The following is a 23,987-nucleotide window of genomic DNA, read 5'->3' as shown; positions in this document are numbered from 1 at the left end:
CACTGTACGCCAACTACACCTCACTCCAGCTGAGGAAAGCTCTGCACCATGTGTCGAGCACGCTTCATGGCCAGCTCCCAGGATTAAATAAATCAGAAAGGTGGAAGTACTTTGGAACCTTAAACCACATACACTTTTTATGATTACTGCCATCAACATTATTGCTGAATAGGAACATGCTTTCTTCTGGTAACTTCCACCCTCATGAAGAAGGTCTTTTCTGAGCATGCAGGCCTGTGTCAAAGGAAAGCTGTGGATGCACAGACTTACATGATGTTCACAGAAGCAGTATCTGCACTAGCAGCAATTACTTGGCCTTAGAGTTCTTCCCTAACTTATTTTTAAGGCTGGTTTGCTGCCATGGGCTTAGTTCAGGTCCTAAAATCATTACAACTGTTGCACTGACTTCCTAACAGGTTTCCCTGCTTTCATTTTGCAGCCCCCGGCCCCATCCATCCTCCACACCCTAGTCCTTCCAACAACTAGGTCATGCAGAGCTGCCCAGACCTGCCTCTGTGCCTTGGCATGTCACTCCACAGTAAGCAGTGTCTTCCCCCTCCTCAAGAACATCAGTAAGTCCCCTTGGGGAGGGGCTATCTCCTGCCTGTGCCTACCGCACAATGCAGCATCGAGGAGGCTTCTACCACCCACCCTACCAAGGGGCCCAGAGTTCGGGAGACAGGAAGGGCTCCATCATTCCCACAGCTGGGTGTGCTTCTCCGGCTCAAGGATAACCACTCCACAGTGCAAGACCCTCCCCCACCAGCTTCTTCCCAAACCTTCTCTCCTCTCGTTGAAACTCCACTCTCTCCTCTCTACAGGCTCATGCCCTCAGTCCATAAACAGGCGTGAGACTGTTCATCCTCAACAAAAGCTCTGGTGAACCCACATCTCCCTCCAGCCACTGTCCCCTCTCTTCCCTCCTCCTCACTGGACACTGCAGAGGCTCAGGCCCCCACTTTGCTCATCTGCTCCTCAGCCAAAGGACTCTGAAACCCTTCGGAAAACGCCCTCCTGGAGACGGGGCAGCGCTCTCCCCTCTAACTGCCAAATGCAACAGCCTTTTCTCCTCCCTAGACTTCGCTCAGATGGGCACACAAGTGTGTGCTGTCCTCCCTCAGCCTCTCTCAGCGCCACCCTGTCCTTATCCCTTGTGCCTCCTCCCTGCCAGTGGTCCCACCCCTCTCCTGGCTTCAGCCGCCACCTGGAAGAGCGGGCAGACTCAGACAAGGATTCCTCCAAGGAGTCACTCGAATGGATGTGCCTCACAAAGGCGGCACCCGAGTGAGGCCTGGCAACCTTGCCTTGCTCCCAACTACTAGTCTGTGCAGCTAGAGGTCTTTTCCACAGATGTCCTGTCTCTTCTCAGTTCCTCCTCTCAGAGAAAGTTTCTATCTATTTTTAGTTGCTGAGTGTTTTAACATGAGTGGAAAGCCATTAAGAAGCTTGGCTGCCAGGTCTAGCGGAGAGAGGCTGGGCTGGTGGCAGAGGGTATCCCACCCCATTTTGCCCCCCAGCCCCCAAGAGCCCAGTGTATGACTCAGTAAGGCTGTGAGGATGTCACCTCCTGGGGCATTATTCACCCTTAATTTACAAAGGAATACAGCAATGGTCCCTTTCTCTGTTGTCCTGAAATTCCCAGCTACCTGTGGTAAAGATAAACCAGTATGAGGTCTGAGCCTGAGAAGAGTTCACACTGATTATGTCAGAAAACAACTCAAGGGTGGTGAAGAGTCAGCGTTTCACACCAGACACCTTGCCTACCTCTGCGAGCAACGGCTGAAAGGTCAGTATGTCGATTTTTTGTTCTACACATTTTTTAAGTCTATCTGGTATTGGATAGTGTGGAAGGAAACTTGGAAGTTGTCGTCTTGAGTTCCTTAAAAAAGAATTTCACAAGTTAAAAACAATTCTTAATCACCCTGGCATTTCATACTTAGACATCCTGTCCTGGTTTAGAAGACAGTTCATTCAATCACCGAAAATAACTGATATATGAACTCTTGGCCCAAGTCAGTAGTTTGCAAGTTTTTATTTTAGCTTTCAGATCCTTTCTCCAAACAAGCTCCCACTGGGTCCTCTCATCTCCACTGAGGGGGAGAGCAGAGCTGCTTTGCCTACAAGAGGAGAATGGGTCCCCATTGCCCAGGAACCTCTTGGAACCAATGAGTTTGAAAACAACTGTTTTTAAGCTTCCAAATAGTGAAACTCTTACTTACTACTATATTTTTAATAAGGACACGAATATTAGAAACTATACCCTATTACTGCAGAAGAGCATGCCTGGTAAAGGCTGCTCTGTCTGGGCCCCGCCTGCCTGTTTTTCAGCCTGTAATTCCTCTGAGGAAATTCAGTTCCACCCTCGAGCTCCTGCCTTTCCCTAGAAAGGGCTGTTAGTAGGAATGATGAAAATTCTGCTACCAGAATTTGGACTTGCTGTGGGAAGGTCCAAAACAGCAACAAAATTGACAGGAAAGGAAAAAGTTGGAAGAAGAGAATCTAGGAAAGGGCAGAGGTGTTAAAGTGTCAGAGAGTGAGGTCGTTTGTACTCTTCAGCTTGAGTCTGTCCCCTCACTGCAGAGGAGAGAGGCGCCTGGTACTGCTACTCTCACTCCCTCCCTCCTCACTCTTGCTCTCAGCCTGCATTTGAGTGGAGAGGGAAGTCTTCCCCAGTCTCCTTGCTCCACCAGGTCACCTGACGTGGGGGCTTTTTTAGCTCAGCTTAGAATAGGAGGGCTGATTAGAGAGGAGCTCTGTGACAGAAATGCCCCAGGAAATCCCAGGGCCACCACCAGAAGCACCAGGTAAGCCCATCCTCCCCACTGAGAAACAGGGCTATCTTCTCCCTGCAGGCCTGCAGCAAGGGCTGGATGAGAGCACAGGTGTGGGGCATGTGTGGGAAGCAGGGGCTGGATGAGAGCATAGGTGTGGGGGGTGCATGGGAAACAGGGGCTGGATGAGAGCATAGGTGTGGGGCATGTGTGGGAAGCAGGGGCTGGATGAGAGCACAGGTGTGGGGCGTGCATGGGAAGCAGGGGCTGGATGAGAGCATAGGTGTGGGGCATGTGTGGGAAGCAGGGGCTGGATGAGAGCACAGGTGTGGGGCGTGCATGGGAAGCAGGGGCTGGATGAGAGCATAGGTGTGGGGCATGTGTGGGAAGCAGGGGCTGGATGAGAGCATAGGGGTGGGGCGTGTGTGGGAAGCAGGGGCTGGATGAGAGCATAGGGGTGGGGCGTGTGTGGGAAGCAGGGGCTGGATGAGAGCATAGGTGTGGGGCGTGTGTGGGAAGCAGGGGCATGCCATAAGTGACAGCAAAGTACTAATTACTAATAGGAACACTACACATGTGTTCAGGTAGCGGGCCTAACAGTCCATCTTAGTCCCATGTGGCCTCAAAAGGCAGGGCGAGTCAGCAGGTGTCTGCTCACAGCTTAGGAGGGCTGGAAACTCAGCTGAGAAGGTCCTGGCACAAAGAGGGTCCTCAGCAGGTTGGCTAAGTGAACACATGAACACACTGTTCTGGGAGAGGAGCAAAGACAGAGCAGGATGTGTAGGATGTATGGAAGCCCCGCTGGACACGTGGGGGGCAGGCAGGTGTAGACCCTGGGTTCCAAGGGTACCCGAGCCAAGCAGGACAGGCACTTAGGGTCACTAACTTGATGACAGGAAGCAAATGTCTCTTGTTTTAGAGACACCCCTGTACAGTGACAATGTATTAATATTCAAAGGGAAATAGCTGACCAGGAGATTAAAGTACTTGTGGTTTTTGGTCTATGTTGCTCCTCAAGTTAAGCCAAATTATATCTAGAAAGTTACTCAGTATACCATTAAAAGACAACTGGAGGTTATTAAAAGCTCTTGTAATTAAAACCCAGCCATCTGGGACTCTCCACTCCCTGTAGGCCACAGTAACTTCTAGCTCCTGTGTTTTAGGTTCCATCCCCAGAGCACACCCCTTTACATGACCAACAACTGTTGCTACCTACCACTATTGATTGCTCTGTGCCAGAAACTGCACATTTTACATCCCTTACCTTGTTTAATCCTCATAACCCCACGAGGGAGGGACTATCACTTTATAAATGAGACTAAGGCTCAGAAAGGTTAAGAAGTTGGACCAAGGTCACATAGCTTCCTGGTGGCAGTGCTGGGAGTCAAACAAAGGTCTGACTCCAGAGGTCAACAGCCACACGACACTCCTCTCTGCTAACAGATCTTTTTCCTTCAGCCTGAAAATTCACAGAAGTCTATAATACTTTATCTTAAACTGTTACTGGCAAGATGTGATTTGAAATTCAGGATTTTCCAATATTGGAAAAGCAGTACCTATCACCCCAGTGGGGTCTGGGCAGCACCTGAGCTAAACCCATCAGTGACTGCAGTGGAGGGGCGAGCATTCACATCACACAGGATAAGGTCATGAAATACCCTCACATTCCTATAGGTCTGATTTTTTTGGCACCAAACTTAGAAAACAAAATCTGCTTTTCACAGCTTTTTGGTTTCATAACTATAGATGAGAAAACGTGGACTTTCAGCACTTTCTTGAAACTACATCCAACTAAAGTCTGAGTGGTCCCCAAGTCCCTCACTCACATGTCACTAGCAGATTACATGTTTTTTTTCTTAATTTCATTCTTCAAAGGTGTCATATCTTCAAATGGGCTTCAAGTAGCCAAGCAACAAGACCATGGTCAGTCACATCTCACTGACCCTATGCTGACCAGTGCCTCTGGGTGCCCATGTGAGACATGAGATGTCTCTGGAGACAGCTGGGCTGTGGGGAACAGGAGAGGTGGCAGGAGCTGGCATGGGTCAAACTGTACCTGCTCTGAGAAAGTCACCCTAGAGGAGCCAGGGTGGAGCGGGGGCCTGGGGGCATCACAAGGCCCTGTCCTCACAGTGCTGACCGCCATCCCCGGGCCCTCCTCAGAGGAATGTAAGAGTTGCGTGAAAACATACCCCTTGCCTCAAGTACAGTGATGGCAGGAGGCTTGCAAGCCAGCTGCACCCCCTTTATCCTGGGCTGTCCACCTCTCTGTAACAAGAAGGTAGCTATACTCGTCTCTCACACGGCCAGCATGCACTCCAGGTCACGTTCCTGTCTTTTCTGCTCATAGTACCTTTTCTGTGTGGTTACCACCACTGTAGTTTTGGCGGAAGCTAATGCTTGGGAACTTTTAGACTTTTTCCATGAAAATGGTTCTCGGACAGCTATCAGTGACTCCTCTCCACTTACAACATTCACTTCAAGGACTCGCCCGATTATGAAATTAGAGAAGCAAAGCAGAAGGAGCTCCTTGCAGCGGCCAGAATTCCTTGAAAAAACAAAACACGACTTAGTTTTAGTCATAAATAAGACAGGGAGATTCAACATAATTTCCCCTTGAACACATAAGGAAAGTCAGAGTTATCCATCACAGTCATCCCTAGTTTTTAATAATTCTTTTTACAGAACAAAAGAGACTTTCTAAAACAAGCAATGTAATGTTTTCCCTGAGACAAAATCAAGCCCCTGAAATACTCTTTTCTGTAATTCTCAAACTTAGGAATAAGAAAAATATTTTCAATGTTCTCAGGTTTCAATGATAATTGTATAACATGACCAGAAACACAGCGTCTGGCTCTGCTCCCTGCCCTATCCCCTGCTGCTGCCGTCATCGAGGTCACCCTGTGTTCACCACGCCTCTTCACTTATTTCACTACAGTGCTACACCACAGGCCGCTCACTGCAGGGCTGCGGTTTGCTTAAATGTCACCTATGGTTTGATGCTGGTGGGCTTAGAGTGAGGTGGTGATTTAATCAGTCATTTTGAAAAGAAGATTTAGAATTAGCAAGTGTAAGATGACTGATGACAAAGGGAAGGAAGCCAAAATGCCCAGCTGACAGCTGACCAGCGGGCAAGGCTGGGGAGTTCTGGACACAGGGAAGGAGGTGGGAAGAGAAGGACCTATGAGGGTTCACGTGGCTAGCTGGAGGCAGGAAGCTGTGAGATGGAGGCTTTAACACCCGGCAGGCATGCAGGGCCCGTATCTGGGCCAGCTCCCCTGGTGGAGGTGGAGGGAGCACTGTGGGGGTATATGGAGGAGCAGCCGAGAGGCTTAGGGCAGGACAGCTCCAAGGCGGGGCAAGGGCAGACTGTTAGGATTAGCGTGGCCGTCAGCTCAGGTGGGTAAATCACTCAAGCCTTTTCTCCACCAATCCTTTTTCTTGATTTTGTCCCAGCAAAGCAGTTACGAATGCTTTTTTAACACCCAACTCAGCAGTACCATACATGAGGCCTAAAAAGACAGACGTACAAATGCCCCCAAAGGACACTCACTCCAAACCTTCCAGTCACCTACTTTGCGTCACATACAATCACAACCAGGGTTCTGCCACCTGGAGGGATGAGTCCACCAGCTTCTGTCACCTGCTTCCTTGATATACTCTTTTCTTCTTCTCCATTCTCTCCTTTACAGGCACAGTTATCTGATAGATGAAATTTAGATCCAAAATTAGACCAGATGGCAAAATGTTTTTGATAGTGGTGGTATGCAAGCGCAAAACAATACTCAGACACACACAAGTAAGCACACCAAGACAATGGCCAAAGCATGAGGCAGTGCACGAAGCAGTGAGAACAGGAAAGGGTGAGAACCAAGGGTCTGAGTCACTGGGAGAAGAGTCATGACGCCTCGACCGCACCTGGGACACCCCTTTGTAGCCTTTCCAGATTTAGAAATACTCACCAAAACGGCACATCTAAAGCACTTCTGGGTATCTGTGAAGCTATTTTTGTCCCTGTCCCCAGCCCCGAAACATCAGAGAAGGGTCTAGAGCCAAAGAGCTCATGGTGAAAACTGCCAAAGAGGCTGGAGTATTCCGGCCACTCCGCCCCTGCCCAGGACCCCTCAAGCAGCAGCTGTGCCATCACCCAGACCCAACTGGGCTCACAGGCCACGAGGCCCCGGCCATCAGGTCAAAGCCGGTAGCGGCTGACACCTACCTGGGGAGACTTCTCTGCTGTTCACCAGACTGTTCTCCGTCTGATAGGTTTTGTTTTTTCTGTAGCTATCTAATGAGTTAACATTTTCATCCGAAAAATTCTTCTCCTTCTCAGGAACAGAAACAATAGACGCCACGGGGCAAGTTTGGTCTTTATCCAGCATTTGAAATCTGAATTGTTTTGCTTTATCCCAGCCAGCCAGTTTGCAGCTGACTAAGTTTTGAGGAACATCTCCTTTATTCCTGGAAAAAGAGAATTAGCCATGAACACAGACAGGATTTCTAAAGCTAAAATATTCAGTTACCAGAAAACATAGAATTAAATCTAACTAGTGAATTGGCAATTGCAAATACCTGTATGAATATAAGTACAAAAGGATACTTCAGGGTAAAAAATTTTGAAAAGATTTTTATAAAGGAAAAAATAAATGAGCAAAGTAACGTTGGTTCTACAGAAATTCTTAAATCACAGTTGAAACCACATTAACGTAATTTTATTTAAGTGGTGAACTTACTCTATCCAGATCACCATATTTTTGCTTCCTCCTTCTTTTAGAGTTCCAAAATTTGTCATCCTTGTGACTTCAATATCACCTTTGTTTTTCAATAAAAGGGCTCCACAGGACTCAGCGGCAGCCTCTTCGCCAGCAGGGGAGTCTCTGGAGAAAACACCCATAGAACGCGTCACTGCGGCAGGCCTGCATCCTAAAGTACCGCCTCTCAGCTGCCACTCTGCTTCCAGATGCCATCAACCACAGGACAAGCTGCTACGCAAGGGGTAAAAAGTCAACCCCAGAGAGGTGACCACGAAACTACACAGAGCTTCTATAACACCGAGGGTTTCAGAGAAGGACAGCAAATCATCTGGAAGAAGAGAATGACAAATCCAGTACAACCTGGAGAAGAGGAAGCAACAGAGAGGTGACATCTCAAAAGGAGTCCCTGATTCTGAGAACACAACATGGACCCAACTCCACCAGCAGGGTGGTCCAGAGATGATGGGGGAGGGACCTCCCCTCCTTGGTCACCAGGGGAGGGGAGTGTTCAGTCTCCTTTCAAGGCACCTCCCAGGCTGCTGGGAGGGGAGGTAAGCTTTCATTCGGAAAAAGTTTTGTTGCTTCTAAGTATGTGAAAACAATTAAATGAGTTCAACTCTTTAGAAAATGAGATTTTACCCTCTCCTCAGAAGGGACCCATTTACGTCCCTTTATTCTACTGACATGGCTGTGAAGGACAGGCCTCATTCTCCTCACGCTCACCCACGGTGCTCTTTCCAGAGGTATATCTGGTGTCACTCCCTCCCCTGAGGCAGCCTGCAGCCCCTTCACGTTTCTGGTCCCTGTCTACAAACTCAGTGACATTCTCAACCAGGCTGGAGGCCAGCTCCTGCTCCTTCCACACTCGCCTCCCCTCCCACCTCCCATTCTCTTCCTTTCTCTCCTCCTCCACATGGGCCCATCCGACTGCCACCACGCCCTGATGCCTCTCAGAGCCCTCTCAATCCTGCCTTTGCCCTCACCCCAGAGCCGGGGGGGCTGTGAGAGCAGCACTGGAAGCAGAGTTTCAGTTCCTGCAGACAGCCAACAACAGCTGCTAAGGGATGGGTTGAGGAATCTGAAAAAACGGGGAGTCAACCGGTCCCGAGAATGGAGAAGAGAATGGGGAAGACGCTGGAGGCCTGGGTCTGGGAGAGCAGCTCTGCTCCGCGCATATCACTGGAACCGTCTTTCAGGCACTTGAACAGGCAGCCAGAGAGAGGGTCTGAGTGGAGGGCAGTGTCCCCCACACAGGGGGCTAAAGCCGTGGAGTCTGGCCCAGCTGCCGAGGAAACTGACACAGATAGAGGTGACTCCCCTGTGCTGACTCCAGAAGCCTCACTCGAGGGTCAGGATGCCTAGGTGGGGACGAAGCACACAAACGGAGGGCAGAAACGTGGGTCTTCTTTGTCCAAGGCTATACTCCTGTGGCTATAACAGCGCATGGCACACAAATGGCACTCACTGGGCATCTGCTGGAAGGACGGATGGGATGGAACATTCATCTCCATTACAAACTGAGGAAACAGGAACTGACTGCTCACTGGCTGCAAGCTCCCCTGGAAATTCCCTTCATCTACTCACCCCTAAACCCTCACTCTGACTAGCAGATTATGAGAGAATTCGGTGGTCACAGGAGTTGGGGCTGGCTCACCGTCAGTGTCCAACAACAAAGGTGTGAAGACTTCCCTTGCTACGTGAGGCAGACAAAGGACAAGGCTCAGGGAGGGTGCCTGGCTCAGGGGCATCCCTCCCCCAGGATAAGCAGCATTTCCCCACTGGACTGGCTGCCCCGACTCACATGTGCACAGGGGTCTGAGTCCACTGCAGCCCAGGGGCCACCTGAGGAGGCTCCCCACCAACAGACCACTCACAGCCAGGGAGCCTACTGGCTATGCCCCCACCCACTCCATTCAACAAGACACTGGTCCACACCACAGTGAGCCACCACTCCACTGGAAAACATCATAAACTAGTAAGTCATAGAGTATGTTGAAAGGTAAGTGCTGGAAAAAACAGAACAGACTGGGCAACAAGGACCCAGAATTGGGGCAAATTCTGTCATTCAATGACCACACTGGCCCTGAAACCTAAGATGGCAACTACTTTCTTTGTGATGTCAGTTAGGGGCCAGTATGGCCACCGTCCCAAAACCCTCCATGCCTGCAATCAGGAGCCCAGCTAACTGCAGGGTCTTTTTCAAGGCCTTCTGGCCTGAAGGAAAAGTCAGGGAGTGTTTCCTGAAAGTGGGCCAAAGTGACTCCAACCCTAATGTGGGACAGGGACTCCGGCTTTGGCCCCAGGGCTTCAGGTTGCTGGCCCCCAGTAAGACCACAGGCCTGACAGGAACCCGAGAGCCCTACTCAGACACAGGCAGGTATAGATGCTGGGCCCATGCAATGGGGCTGAAACCAGAACTTCAGTGCCTCCTGGGCCTTCTCGGGTCGGGGGAAGACGTGGGCAGCATGTCTAACTTCACTGTCCCACAGATAGGCCTGAGTCATTCCCCAAAGGGAAGCAGAGCCCAAGAGGCAGAGCTCTCCTCATCCTTTCCCCCAAGCTCCACCCCCTACACACTTGCCCAGCCTGGAGCTGGGCAGCCTGTCTCCTTGAACCTTGGCTGCTTGGCGTAAAGCAGGGGTACTCCCTGCTGTCTGCTACTGACAGAACTGCACACACCCCACCCACGGTTCACAGACACCGAGCCAGAGCCAGGTGCTCACTAGGCAGCAGCAAACAGACACCAACCGCTCCCACACAGAGCTCCATTCCAGTGAGGAGAGGAGGCGTCAACAGAGTCATTAAGGGACCGTATGGAGAGCTCGGAGGAGACCAGCTCTAAGGAGGAAAAGCAGGCAGGGTTGCGGTTTCCACTGAGAGCTCAGGGAAGGCCTATCATGCTACATAAACATGCGTGGGGAGGTGGGGGGGAAAGGGATCACTGAGGCTCAGAAGGAAGAACAGATACAGAAAACTCAAGAATTTTAAGAACCTACCATGTCCAAAGTATTCTAAAAAACGCCAGTATGTGAAAGAAGAACAAAAGACAAAAATCCACCAAAATATTAAAAATCACCAATATAAAATTAAGGATTAGGAAGGAACCTTTAAGCTGACTTTCAATCAATCAGAAAGACCCCTCAAAACCCTCCAAAAGATGCTCTCTTTTTAACCACCCAGCTCAGGATTTGGACAGTATTATTTTGGCTTATTAAAGTAACTCTCAAAATACACTTAAATCACGCCTTTCCCTTGCCAGACAAGAAAGCTGTGTCCTCATTACCGCCTTTTCACTGGAGTCATGCAGAGGGCTCTCCAGACATAGCACGACTGGCTGCTCTCCACCACCACAGCACTGACCACGTCGTATCTTCGAGGGATATATCCTTCTGGAAGGTTCAGAGAGTCCAAGGTGAAAAAGATACTGTCGTCTATCACACCATTCCTTCCACAGAGGCTGGAAATGCAGACCTGCAAGCAGAGCAAGGGGAACTGCGGCAACATGCACTGCACGAGGGGCCCGCCTACCTCTGCAAGTCAGCTGGACCTGGAGGGCCACCACAAGTGCCTGCTGAGCTGTTTGGCAAAACCTCACTCGGCCCCACCACAGACAGTTAAAGCTGAATCTAGGGGGAGTGGGGACCCTGCTGTCAGAGGAGAAGCAATGCCCTGAAGATTATGCTACGTGTAGGGTCTGAAACAAGGCTGAGACAGCGACAATGGGCAGAGTGAGAGGGTGTGGGGTGGCGGGTGGTCACTTCCCTACTTCTTCAACTCAGTACAGTGCATGCCCCTAACTCCACCCCACGCAAACTCAGTTCCACTTCCTGAACCGTGCCAGCTTTTACAAGCAAGCTCAAACCTTACATCTCACTCCACTCATTCCCAACAATACAACATTTACAACTTCATTATGTGAGGACACCAGGCTGGTCTCTAGTGATCTCCTTATGGAAAGACAGCATTCTCAGTAAGAGGATAGGCTCCTCTTTGGCCGAGACTGAACCTAATGCACCAAGAGAATACAGGAACCCAGGAACGTATGATGGTCATCACCTACCCTGTCCACACGCTTGTACCTCAGTGGCTTCACTGAGATGGCCTCGCTGCTCCACGTGCCTGGCCGTATCCAATACTCAGCCTCCACCCAGTCTCCCTTGCAGGGCTGGAAACCTCCAAGGCGAGGGAAACCACGTGTGTTATTTGGTAATGTTGTAACATCAAAGTGTACAATTTACTCTGAAGTTAGGATACACTCAAAGCGTTCCTGTTCTATCTGAGACACATGTGAACAGTTAAGAAAAGCTGCTCTCTGTTCCTGTTAGAAAACAGTTTATCAACCTTAATCCTCTTCTAAGGTACCCTAGTTGAATGGAGCAGTACGTGTTACAGACCAACCTTCCTTCTTCAGCCTTATGGGGCAAGGGCAGGGAACCTGCAGCCACGGTGGTCATGTAGCTGGTTTGCCAAGTTTCAGGATCCCATCTGGTTTCAAATGTTCCCCATATTTTTCATTAAAATAAACAAACGAAGCATTATTAACCATATTACTCTGACAAAATAAGCTGAATGGCAGAACCCTCTCTTACACCTCCAGCTTCCAGGAGGTGTGGGTGCACGTAGACAGTGTCACTAACATGTGAGCACTTCTCTCTCTGCCAACTCTTTCCAGACACAGTGTGAGTTCCTCTCCCTGTCAAGAACACGCAGGGTGCTCGGTGACACAGGGAAGTGCTCTCACACCTGAGGGCTGGGCAGCTTAGGTGGGGGAGCACTCAGTGCCCCTGCCAGCCCCTTGGCGTGCCAGGTAGCTGTGCTGTCGCCTGTGCTGCTGTAGGATGCAACGTGCTGCCAGGCCTCCACTGGTCAGGAAATTGTTGGTTCAGTAACATGAAGCAGCTGAGCTGTCCTGACACAAGACGGGGAGAGAGTAACCTGAACGGGTTTGCTATGGTGCATGGTATAAAGCTACACCTACTTATAACCTTTTTGTTATTTTGCAATCAACACTTTTGGCAACAATAAGCTCAAAAAATAAAAGTGCATAATTGCATACTGAGTTTGGTTCTCAAGAAAACTGATGATGGACACATAGCCCAAACATCTGCTGACGTCTACTATCCAACACAGGGGCCGTAGTGACACCACTGGCAGTATGAAACCAGAAGAGACAAACCTGCTCAAGCATCAGCTTCAGGTGAGCTGGCATTTTAAGAGGACAGTGCCCAGAAACACGATTTAACAAGCCATAGAAAGACATTTATATGTAGTTTTGTAAACTAGGACTTCACTTATCAAATTGTTTAGCGTAATTTTCCTAATTTTTTATTCCAAATTTTCCTAGACTCAGATGAAAAGTGAAGTAGCTATTAATATGTTAGTTGTATAAATATATTAACAGCTATTAATATGTTAGTTGTATAAACAGTTAAAGAGAAAAACAGTAAAGCAAATTCAAAGAAGAGTTTGAGTTTTTTCCTATCAGAATCATGGAATCAAAGTAAAGATTTTAGAAGATTATTCTGTTGAAGGAGAAATACCTGACATTATTGTGAAAGATTCCGTAAATTCAGTTTAAAAACTCACACTAGAGATAAAAATTATCTTTACAATGATAACATGAATACAAGTTCTGATGGAATAAAGCACCATAATAAAAACAAGATCCCAACACACTGAGAGGCCTGCGGGGCAGGAGCGTCCTTGGAGGGGTGGCAGTGCACACATCCTATTGCCTCCAGCCGCTGACATCTGACCAGCTGGAACACAAGCTGCAGCAGAGTCTGGAGCATTTACAGATACGTAAAGGAACCAAAGTAGAAAACAAACAAAACCTGTGGGGCCTGGCAGCCCTCGTTCTCTCTGCAGCCCCCACCTCTGAATTTACAAACGTTTGAACCTTTGAAGAAGCACTTTGTAAAACAACCCTACGATGGAGCCCCTTTCCATTTTTCTCAAGTCAGATCCCTAAATTTTGGTTACACTTTGTTCAAAATCAGTTGGAAATCTTTAATCAAAGTAGTCAATCTGGAACCCCAAATCTCTAGCTTCCAAGCCTTTGTGAATTACAGTTATTAAAAGTACAGCTTGTAAACAGAAAGACAGTGACGCTGACCTCCACAAAAGCAATGCAAGAAATGAAGCATGAGACCCCGGGAGCCCACGTGGCGTACATAGTTTAATGCTGAAATGCTGTGACTGGATTTGATACTAGTCTGACTTGTGTGAAGTCTTTCAGTGAAGCCCTTATCTTTAATTGGATAAACTGTTATTTTGTAATGGAATGAATAAAACTGACAAGGCCTACAAATTTACAGCATCCAAATTTGTTGTAAATTTAAAAAAAAAATCACAGACAATTTACTTGACAAGTTTCAGTTTATAAACATATTCGAATACTTCTGTACTCATATCGGCAAAAAAAACAGCACCTATGAAAACATTTAGGCTGAAATGGTTATACACTTCAATAGAAAAAACCTAGACTTGTGAATAGCTTACATTTAGCAGAATTTGCTCTGAGCTTATTAACATTTTCTCAATTAAAAATAGTATAGCCTACAGAGAGAGCCAACCAAAGGTGTCTACAATTTAAAATTCATCAACCATAAGATGCAGCTTTGAAGAAGATTCCTGCCCATTGTTTGGAAAAACGAAATGAAGATCATTTTGAAAAATATATCTTCTTCAGAATAATACCAGGAATGTGGTATTAGGGATGCTAAAATTAAAGTATGTCAATATGCACTGAGAATATAATGACCAAATAATCACCATTAAATTGTTTTAATATCATTTAATGTACCCAGATATTATTTTTTTTTCTAGAAAGAATTTTAGTTTTGCAAATAGCTTCTGAATACTACTACTTCAAATGTCCACCAACATGAGAAAATCAATCTGTTGGTCTGTATGTATTTCAAAAATGACAATTTTAATAATGTTAACACCCCTCTTCACTTCTCAACTGTGCACCAGTTTGGACACTAAGTTATCTGGTCACCTTGGCTCTGGCTGTGGGAGAGGAACACCGCCACCGCCACCGTCAAGGCACACGGCTGGGACACTGAGCCCAGCCTTGCTCCCCGCCCTCTCACCAATCTGCTGGTGCCTTCCGTGCGATAATCCCAGACAGAAGCCAGAGGGCATGGCCAGTCCATACAGGGCAGGTCTGGGGGCAGAGTGGGGTGGACCCTGATCTGGAAAGGCAGCGGAGACTATCCAGTTCTCCAGGATACAGGGCTCTGACCGCAGGACGGGTGTTGGAGGCCTATGACACAACCCAGGGAGGACAAAGCAGGTGTTGGGCAGAGGCTTTCAGAGTAACAATCTGAGGACCTCGGGGATGCTGGCAGAGTCTGGAGCATTTACAGATATGTAAAGGAACAAAAGGAACAGGCCCCTGGAGGGGGTGCACTGGTCACTAAAGAGGCATCCCGGCACAGGGCAGGCCCCTGGACAGACTGTGGCGCTGGGTTCTGGCCCAAGTTGGAGGTCTCAGGAAGAATCCATGGGACTTCCTCTTCATCTCAGAAGTGGGTGCATAGACCAGTTTAATTTGAAAATAAAGAAATAACGCGACTGTGACTCAGGCTGGGAGTGTAGGCCACACTGGATACGCAGGACATACGGGTGCTAAGAGCTGTTCAGTGCTTACCTTGCAAATAAAGAGGAAAGAAGCAGGACTACTGCACACTCAGACTTTAGACCCCACTCGTTAGACCAGTGTTCCTAACCAGGGCCACTCTGTCCCATAAGGGGCCATGTGACAGTGTCCGTAGACTTTCTAGGTTGTCACAACCGGGGGGTGGCTGCTCGCACCTAGTGGGTAGAGGCCAGAGATGGTGCTAAACATCCTACAATTCACAGGGCAGCCCCTACAACAGACAGCGACCCAGCCTCAAATGTCACAGTGCTGAGCACAGGAACACCCACCTAAGGTTGAACATCCAATTCCATTTAGCTGCCTTGGCCAAGATGGTTAAGGGTTCATTGTACATTCATGTGTAAAACAGCTTGAGTCCAGCTTCTGATGTTAAGAAGTCCCACGAGTGTTACTTGTGGGCCTAGATCTCAAATATCTCGTTCACAAAACTGGGCTGATGGCCACCACCGCCTCCGATGTCCAAGACCAAGGGGACCTGGTGATCCCGAGATCCCACCTCCCACCTTCACACTCTTCAGTATTCACAGGCACATGCTTCTCCCCAGCGACACCGCTTCTTCAAACAGCTCTCGCTCACCTCCTGTGCTGCAAGTACATTGTTCACCTCTGGCACCTAATCAAATCAGAACCTCACCAAGGTGACCTGGGAGGTTGGGTTTAGGGCAGAACCTGTGCTTCACCCGGATCCTCCCCCTAGAGCCCTCAGCCTGCTCTGCACTTAGAGAAGCTGAGCTGCGCCCCATCCTAAAGGAATGTCTGTCCACTCCCCCATCCCACCACACCTTGTGAGGTTTCTGCAGAGCAGAGGACACTTGTGTGTGCCTCCCCTTCCTCCCAAGACAGCGAGTTCTACAGAACAGTGCCTGGCCCGAAGTGAGGCACTCTAACATCTGTTGAATGAGTATAGAGAAGGAAACAGTATATTCTGACTCTCCCTCAAGTAAATTAAAAATTTAGCTTAATTCTTCCTTTCTAACCCTCCCATCAGAGGTTAGCAGGCAGCCTGCAGCCTGTGTTTGTAGATATGTAGTCTAATGGGGACTCAGCCATGCCCTTTCGCTCAGGCACCCTCTATGGCTGCCTCACTCTACCCTGTCCCAGACACCACGTGGCCCACAAGCTTTGCTATCTGGCCCTTTTCAGAAGAGGTCTGCTGATCTTGGTTTTAGATTTCCATTTTAACTCTTTTCACACTGTATTTTCTCTCTCAAGAATGCTCTTTCTGCTCTCATGGTCATGTTCTGTGATAGTACTAACAGCAGCTGTTCTGACATTGCTGTGCATGACTCTCAGCTGAGAGGACCTGACTGTGCTAGGAAATCCCTCCACCTGCACTTCAGGCACCAGTCCTCAGGGGAACTTTCTCTTCTCTCCCTCCCAGCAATATCCACAGCAGAACTGTGTCCCAGTGTGGGAGTGACTGCCTGTTGGCATGGTTACAGGGACCCAGGGGTTGCTTTTGGAGCTGAGCAATTGCAGGATCAAGTTTTTCAGAGTTGAAAGTTTCTCTGACAGAAGAGAGATTTTAAAATCACAGAGAGCCACCTATCAATGTTATTTTGGAGATTCCCAAGGTTGGCAATCAAGGTCAAAGCCCCAGTTTTCACCACCAAGAAAAGCAGAACAGCAAGGTGCTTGGTGGACTGGGCTAATTGCCTTCCTGTACCTGGGCTGCTTGGTCGCCAAGGTGGCAGACAGTTCCTGCTTCTAGTCCTCTCTCAACATGTGGCCCAGCAGGCTGTGCGGCTAGAATTCAGCTCAGAAAGCAACTCCCTAGGCAGCTTTTCCAATTCCTTCCTGACTACAAAGCATGTACAGGTCTGTTTCTCTGGGGAGGAAGAGCAAGGTCTCACATCCTGGTCTCTCACTGCCTCGCTCCCTACCCATCACTGTAGACTGCAAGCACACAATAAACAGGTATGGACCAAAAACCAATAAATGGCACTGACAACTTCTTTAGCCATAAAAACAAAATCTTACATCAACTGGAAACAAATTTAATTAAATGGCTGTATACTTTTGGAAAGATACAAGGTTAACCCCAAGTCCTATTTTAAAGCATTTGAAGTACTTTAAGAACAATACCTCTGTATACCTGCACATTCGCCCAACACTACAGAGCCTCTACTTTGGAGCCAGCACCTGGAGAAGACGTTCTGGCCCCAATGCCTTCTCAATAAGCATGCCCAAATCTGACCTTGAATGGTGCATGCGACCATCTCAGACCTACTCATACAAAATGAAAAACACACAGAACCTAAACTAAATGTGAAATAGAAACCTGTCTAGCTTACCTTCACAAACGTTCTCCAGAGAGAAGTATGTGGTCTGACTGATGTAGCCAGCCCCTTCCATCAAGGAAGTCACGCAGCCAATCAGCACTCGGGGACTGGAGCCTGCCGGCCCTTGGCTGAGGTTTCTGCTGTCATCTTCCCATTTATCAGAGACAGCTTCCACCTGCAAGACAGAAAGACCGCTGTTTGAACCAGAAGAGGACAAGAAAAGCAAACTACACGTCAGTATCCCTTATGAATAGAGATGTAAAAATCCTCAACAAAATTCTAGCAAACTGAGTTCAGCAGCATATTAAAAGGATTATACACCATGACCAAGAGGGGTTTATCTCAGAATGCAAAGGTGGTTCAACATACGAAAATCAATCACTATAACACACCACACTGGTAGAAGGAAGGAAAAAACACATGACCATCTCAATTGACACAGAAATTGCGTCTGACAAAACTCAACACCCTTTCATGACAGCAGTGCTCAATAAACTAGGACTAGAAGGGAACCTCCTCACCATGACAAAGGCCATGTATGAAAGACCCACAGCTGACATCACAGTGTGAAAGACAAAGCTTCTCCCCTAAGACCAGTAACAAGGTAAAGATGCCTGCTTTCACCACTTCTTTCAAAATAGTACTGGAAATCCCAGCCAGAGCAATTAGGCAAGAAAAGGAAATAAAAGGCAACCAAACTGGAAAGGAAGTAGAATGACCTCTGTCTGCAGATGGCACGATCTTATATGTACAAACCACTAAATAGTCCACAAAAAACTGCTACAGCTAATAAAGGAGTTCAAGTTGCAACATACAAATCAACATGCAAATATCAGTTGTATTTTTATACATTTGCAATGAACAACCCAAAAAGGAAATTCTGAAAACAATTCCACTTACCATAGCATCAAAAAGAATGAACTACTTAGGAATAAATTTAACCAACGAAGTAGAAGGCTTGTACACTGAAACCTACAAAATGTGGCTGAAAGAAGTTAAAGAAGACCCAAATAAATGGAAAGACATCTCTGTTCACGACCTGGAATACTTAATACTGTTAAGATATCAATACTGCCCAAAGTGATTTAAAGATTCAACGCAATCTCTATCAAAACTCCAGTGATGTTTTGGAAAAATTATACTTCTTGATTTCAAAACTTACTACAAAGCTCCAGTAATCAATAGTGTGGGACTGGCATAGAGACAGACACAAGACCAATGGGACAGAATAGAGAGCCCAGAAACAAACCCTCATACATATGGTCAATTGATTTTCAACAAAGGTGCCATGATCATTCAATGGGGACAGGGTTTTCCCCATTGTGCAACCTTCTCAAAAAATGGTGGTGGGAAAACTGGATGTCAACATGAAAAAGAATGAAGTCAAACACTTACCAACACCATATTCAAAAAATTAACTCAAAATGGATCAAAGAATTAAATTTAAGAACTAAAACTATAAAACTCTTAGAAAAAACCACAGGTGAAAATCTTCATGATCTTAGTCAATGATTTTTTAAGTATAACATTAAAAGCACAGGTAATAAAAAAAAAAGGATAGACTGGACTTTATCAAAATTTAAAACTTCTGTGCATCAAAGGATAGTACCAAGAAAAAAAAAAAGGCAATCCACAGAATGCAAGGAAAATATCTGTAAATCATATATCTGAAAAGGGATTACTATCCAGAATATATAAAGAACTCCTACAGCTCAACAGAAAAATAAATCACCCAATTAAAAAATGAGCAAAGGACTTGAACAGACATTTCTCCAGAGAATATATATGAACGACCAATAAACACATGAAAAGATGCTCAACTTCGTTAATTATTAGGGAAATGCAAATCAAAACCACAATAAGACATCACTTCACATCCACTAGGATGGCTACTGTCAATAAAATGGAAAACAACTCATGTTGTGGGGATACAGAGAAATTGGAATCCTTGTGCATTGCTGGTGAGAATGTAAAATGGTGTAGCCACCATGGAAAAATCTCGCAGCTCCTCAAAAAGCTCAACACAGAATTACCACACGACCCTCCAATTCCACTCCAAAGTATATACCCAAAAGAACTGGAAACAGGGACTCAAAAAGATACTTGTTTAGGACAGCATTATTCACAACAGCCAAAAGGTAGAAACAACTTAAGTGTCCATCCACAAATAAGTGGAGAAACAAAATGTGGTAAATACATATAACAGAATATTATTCAGCCATAAAAAGGAATGAAGTTCTGATTCATGTTACTTGGATGAACCTTGAAAATATTATGCTAAGTCCAATAAGCAAGACATGAAAGGACAAATACTGTGTAATTCCATTTATATGAGGCACCTAGAGTAGTCCAATCCACAGGGACAGAAAGTAGGACAGTGAGTTACTGTTTAACATGCATAGAGCTTGTACTTAGGATGATGAAAAAGTTTTGAAAATAGATAGTGGTGATGGGTGCACAATAATGTGAATGTAGTTAATGCCAGTGAATTGTACACACAAAAATGGTTTAAATGCTAAATTTCATGTTATGCATATTTTACCACAATAAAAATAAATAAATAAAAAATAAGCAAAGAAATCCAGAGGGCAGTGTAAGCGAGCCAAGTGTATCTCTCTCATGATGGAAGTCAGTAAATGCCATCTAATCTACGCACCTCAAGCAGCGAGTGGGCATACTGCTCAAGAGATTCAAGCATCTACCAGAAGAGCTAAAAGCAGAAACCAAGGAATGCATGAGGCCTGAGGAATGCAGGTGCAGGGGGGAGTGTGGAGAGAGCCTACCTTTCATTCTGCAGCATTCCAGGCCACAGCAATCTAATAGGACTTTCCGCGACAACATAAATATTTTATCTTTGTGCTGCCAAGTTTGGTAGCCACTAGCTACATTTAGTATTTGACATGTGGTTAGTGAAACTGAGGAATTAATTTTAAGCCTTATTTACTTTAAATAAATTTAAATAGCCACACATGCTGGTAGCTACAATACTGAACAATGCAATTCTAGAATTTGGTTTTTATTTGTATCATTTTTAAAATTTGACAAAGATGATATTATGCATTAAGACGATATTACTAACTGTCATAGTAATAAAGTACATCTCGACCATTTAAAAAGTAGTTGAGCTCAATAAGTTTGCAAGCTACCAAATTACATAACAAAAATCAACAGTTTTCTTATATAAAAAGAAAAATATTCATTTGAAAATACAAAGTAAATTTATGTTGATAACGGAACAAAAACATTAAAATTCTTGGAAATAAATTTAGCAAGAAATTTGCAGAATAGAAATGAAAACTATTGCACTGTGGAAAGAACACAAACGAAGGCTTAAATAACGGACAGACAGAATTTGTGGTTGGAGGAAACTTGCTATGATCCACACGTCACTTAGCCTAAATGCATCTACAGACTCAGTGCCATCCAAAGCGAGTCTGAGCTGGGGAGAGAAACAACAGAATGACTCTAAGTTCCATCCAGAAGGAGCAGAGAGCCTGGAGAATTCCATCAACAAGAAGAGTGGGAGGAAAACGTGCCTACCACCACCGACACAACTGTGCCACCAAGGCCCACATACAGGTATCAGGACCCACGGGGTCCAGACGGGTCCCATGCCCGTGGGGTTCCGGACCTTCCCATCAGTAGAAAGAAAGAGGATTTTTCAGCAGGACGACTGGCTAGCTCCTGGAAAGAAATGTCTGCTTCCTTCTTTGAGTCTGTATACCAAATAAATTCCAGGCAGATTAACGACTTAAATCTCAATAAGCAATTTTCAGAGGAAAACCTGAGTGCATATTTGTAATAACAAGTAGAATAAAACCTCTCCAAGGATTCTTATGGAACCCAAAAGCCACATGGAAAAGACAGACACATTTAACCACATAAAATAAAACTTCATAAAAAAAAGTCAAAAGATAATCTTGGGGAAATATCTGTAACACTTCCAAATAATAACGTTCCTTAAAAAGCTGTAATTTCTCCAACAGAGAAAGCTTAATTTTAAAAATTGAACCAAAACAACAAAAAATGAAGGAAACAAAAATAATTCATAGAAGAAATGTGAAAAATTAATCTACTTTAAGGCTTACGTGCAAATTAAAATTATGACATCACTTTTCACTTATTAGACTGAAAAGATTTCAAAGATTGATAATAGCCATGTCCTTGCCAACACTGGGTAACAGGCAGTCTCATCCTGCTCCTAGGAGTATGAACCAGTACAATACTGCTGGAGAATAATTTGATGATAACCATTAAAATGTTAATGTGCATACACTTTGACTAATAATTCTACTTTCAAGAATTTATAAATAAGAGAGTCCAGTAATTGTTAATTGGATCAAAAAGGGTCCAATAATAATCATTTTTAACTATTTTTTTAAAGATTAGAAGAACAGATACAGAAATGACAACCGTGTTCTTTTCCATGGCATAAAATTACAGGCAAGCTTTACTTCATGAATTATAAATTTCTATGTTGTTTGAATGGTTTACAAGGACCACCACAGATGTTTTAAACCAGGAACCTTTAAAAGAACAAAAGTACCCCTGTGGAGGAACATTCCACTCTCTCTCCCCAGGTTATCCTTGAGAGATTAACTAAATAGGACCACAGCAGTGGGATGCCCGAGGTGAAGAGACTTCCCAAACGAGTTCGGGCCTTACCCTGATGGCTTTCAGTCCATTCGACACGTGATTTTCTTCCACAACTGCAATAACTTCCTGTCCAACATTCAGAAGCACGTTGCTAGTCACAGCCTCACTGGAGAAGTAGATCAGATCATCGATCATCCCATAATCGCTGCAGTACCTTGTGACAACGCCCTGGACGGTTTTCAACTTGCTGTCACCTGGTGGGTAAACAAAGGCGATACTGAGCACTAAAGCAAGCCCACGCCACAACTAAGCCCCACCAGAGAGAAGTCGACCACAGGAGCAGCCACGCGGCTAGGAGCCCTGCGGGCTGGAGAACCCGCAGGGGAGTGGAGCACTCAGGAGGCAGGGCTTGTGAGGCAGACCGCCCAGGCTCCCGTAAGGCGCAGCGGTGGTGGGCTCGGTGGGGGGCCCTCTGACTCCAAAGCCAGACTGCCTGGTGTGAATTCCAGCTCCTGGACTGCCGCGGGTGTAACCCTGAGCCAGGTCCCAACCCCTGCGCCTGTTCTCGTCTGTGAAACGGGGACGTTACAGCCCGAGGAGGGAGCTGTCCCAGGGCTCCGGGACGGAACACGCGCCCTCGCAGACCGGCGCGGCGTTCCACACTGTCCTCTCTCATCTTCGACGCACGGCAGCGCTGTCAGCAAGTTCCGCGTCATCTCCCCAGACGAGGCACTGGAGCAGATTCCGGGCGGGGCACAGGGCGCGTCCTCAGCCCTCCGCGACGCTCCGCGCTCCCGGCCGGGACCCCTGCTCCAGCCAGATTCTCTGGGCGCTCTCCGCACCTCGTCCGCTGCGGGAAACGGGGCTGCCAGGTCCCGGCGCAGCCCGGAGCGCACTCCGCGCGGCTGGAGCTCGGGCCGTGCTTTACACGGGACAGGGGAAGGGACGCGCTCCCTACAAAGTGGGCTACGCGGGCATCGCCGCCTGCGCACACGGACGGCCCTCCACGGGGAGCCCCGCTGCCCACGCCCCGGCTTCCCGCGCGGAGCTCCCCTCTTCTGAGGCGACGGTCAGGGCTGCGGCCCACGCTCGCGCGACAGGGGAATCGGGGAAGGCGACCGCGTGGCCGGAAAGCACGGACCGCGGAGCGCGGCCGCAGACGTGCCGGGACGGAGGGCGCGCTCCACCTGGCTCGAGGGGCCGTCGGAGCCGGAGGGCTGCGCTTCTCCCGTCGCCCAAGTCCCCACTGCGTCCGCGGCCGAGGCAGACGAGAGCGCCGCGCGCAGACGCCCCCACCCGCAGCCAGCCCGCGCGGACAGGGAGGCCCAGCGGCCGCGGGGGTCGCAGGGCCGCGGCTCCCGTCTGGGGCCGGAGACCAAGCCCACGACGGCGCCGGCGCCTGCCCCGCCTCCACGGACGGCCCGGCCGTCCCGCCCCCCGGCCTCCCGGCAGCACGGCCCCAGCTCCCCGCAAGTCCCGCAGCAGCGCGCGGGGACCCGCCCGCCCCACGAGGCACCTTCCGCGAGGTCGGGCCCCGGCGGCCCCGCCTCCTCCCTCGGGCCGTCCGCCTTCCTCCAAAAGAAGGCCACCAAGTTGGCCGCGAGGCGCAGCATGGCGGCCGCCGCGTACTAAGCACCGCCGCGCCGCTCCCGCCGCCCTCGGCCAATGGGTCGTCGCGCCCCCGCCTGCGCCCGCGCGCCGTCGAGCCCGGCCAATGGGGTTGCTGCGCCCCGTCGATCTCGGCCAATGAGGTCGCCGCGCCCGCGCCTGCGCCCGTGCTTGCTCCCCGTCAGCTCAGCCAATGGGTCGTCGCGGTCGTCGCGTCCGCGCCCGGTGGAAGTCGCCAGGGACCGTTAGCAGTCAGTGGTTGGCAGTTGGCGACCGTTAGCGCACCAGCAAGCGAGGCAAAGTCATGCCT

General features: G+C 47.9%; 1 protein-coding gene across 12 annotated transcripts in view; it reads right to left on the bottom strand.

Moving 5' to 3' along the window:
• MOV10L1 (Mov10 like RNA helicase 1) overlaps positions 1 to 23,979 on the bottom strand; it is a 68,992-nt gene extending 45,013 nt beyond the window's left edge. For 4 of the 12 annotated variants that reach the window (XM_070254312.1, XM_023631693.2, XM_070254314.1 and 1 more), the window contains exons 1-10: positions 23,586 to 23,979; positions 22,139 to 22,323; positions 17,486 to 17,648; positions 11,586 to 11,698; positions 10,809 to 10,996; positions 7,505 to 7,648; positions 6,991 to 7,232; positions 6,347 to 6,473; positions 5,125 to 5,319; positions 1,765 to 1,879 (exon numbers count right to left, since the gene is read on the bottom strand). In XM_070254312.1, coding sequence (XP_070110413.1) covers positions 1,765 to 1,879; positions 5,125 to 5,319; positions 6,347 to 6,473; positions 6,991 to 7,232; positions 7,505 to 7,648; positions 10,809 to 10,996; positions 11,586 to 11,698; positions 17,486 to 17,648; positions 22,139 to 22,323; positions 23,586 to 23,682 — 1,569 coding nt within the window. In that variant the 5' untranslated portion in view covers positions 23,683 to 23,979. Of the gene's footprint in view, positions 1 to 1,764; positions 1,880 to 5,124; positions 5,320 to 6,346; positions 6,474 to 6,990; positions 7,233 to 7,504; positions 7,649 to 10,808; positions 10,997 to 11,585; positions 11,699 to 17,485; positions 17,649 to 22,138; positions 22,324 to 23,256; positions 23,526 to 23,585 lie in introns of those variants that run through there. The other 8 variants (XM_070254323.1, XM_070254321.1, XM_070254319.1 and 5 more) reach the window with 6 other exon arrangements.
• Between the last annotated feature and the right edge of the window lie 8 nt (positions 23,980 to 23,987).

Source organism: Equus caballus, chromosome 28 (assembly GCF_041296265.1).
Source record: "Equus caballus isolate H_3958 breed thoroughbred chromosome 28, TB-T2T, whole genome shotgun sequence".
Lineage (NCBI taxonomy): Eukaryota > Metazoa > Chordata > Mammalia > Perissodactyla > Equidae > Equus > Equus caballus.
Note: the sequence above shows the minus strand (reverse complement) of the source record. Positions and strands in the feature narration are given on the sequence as shown.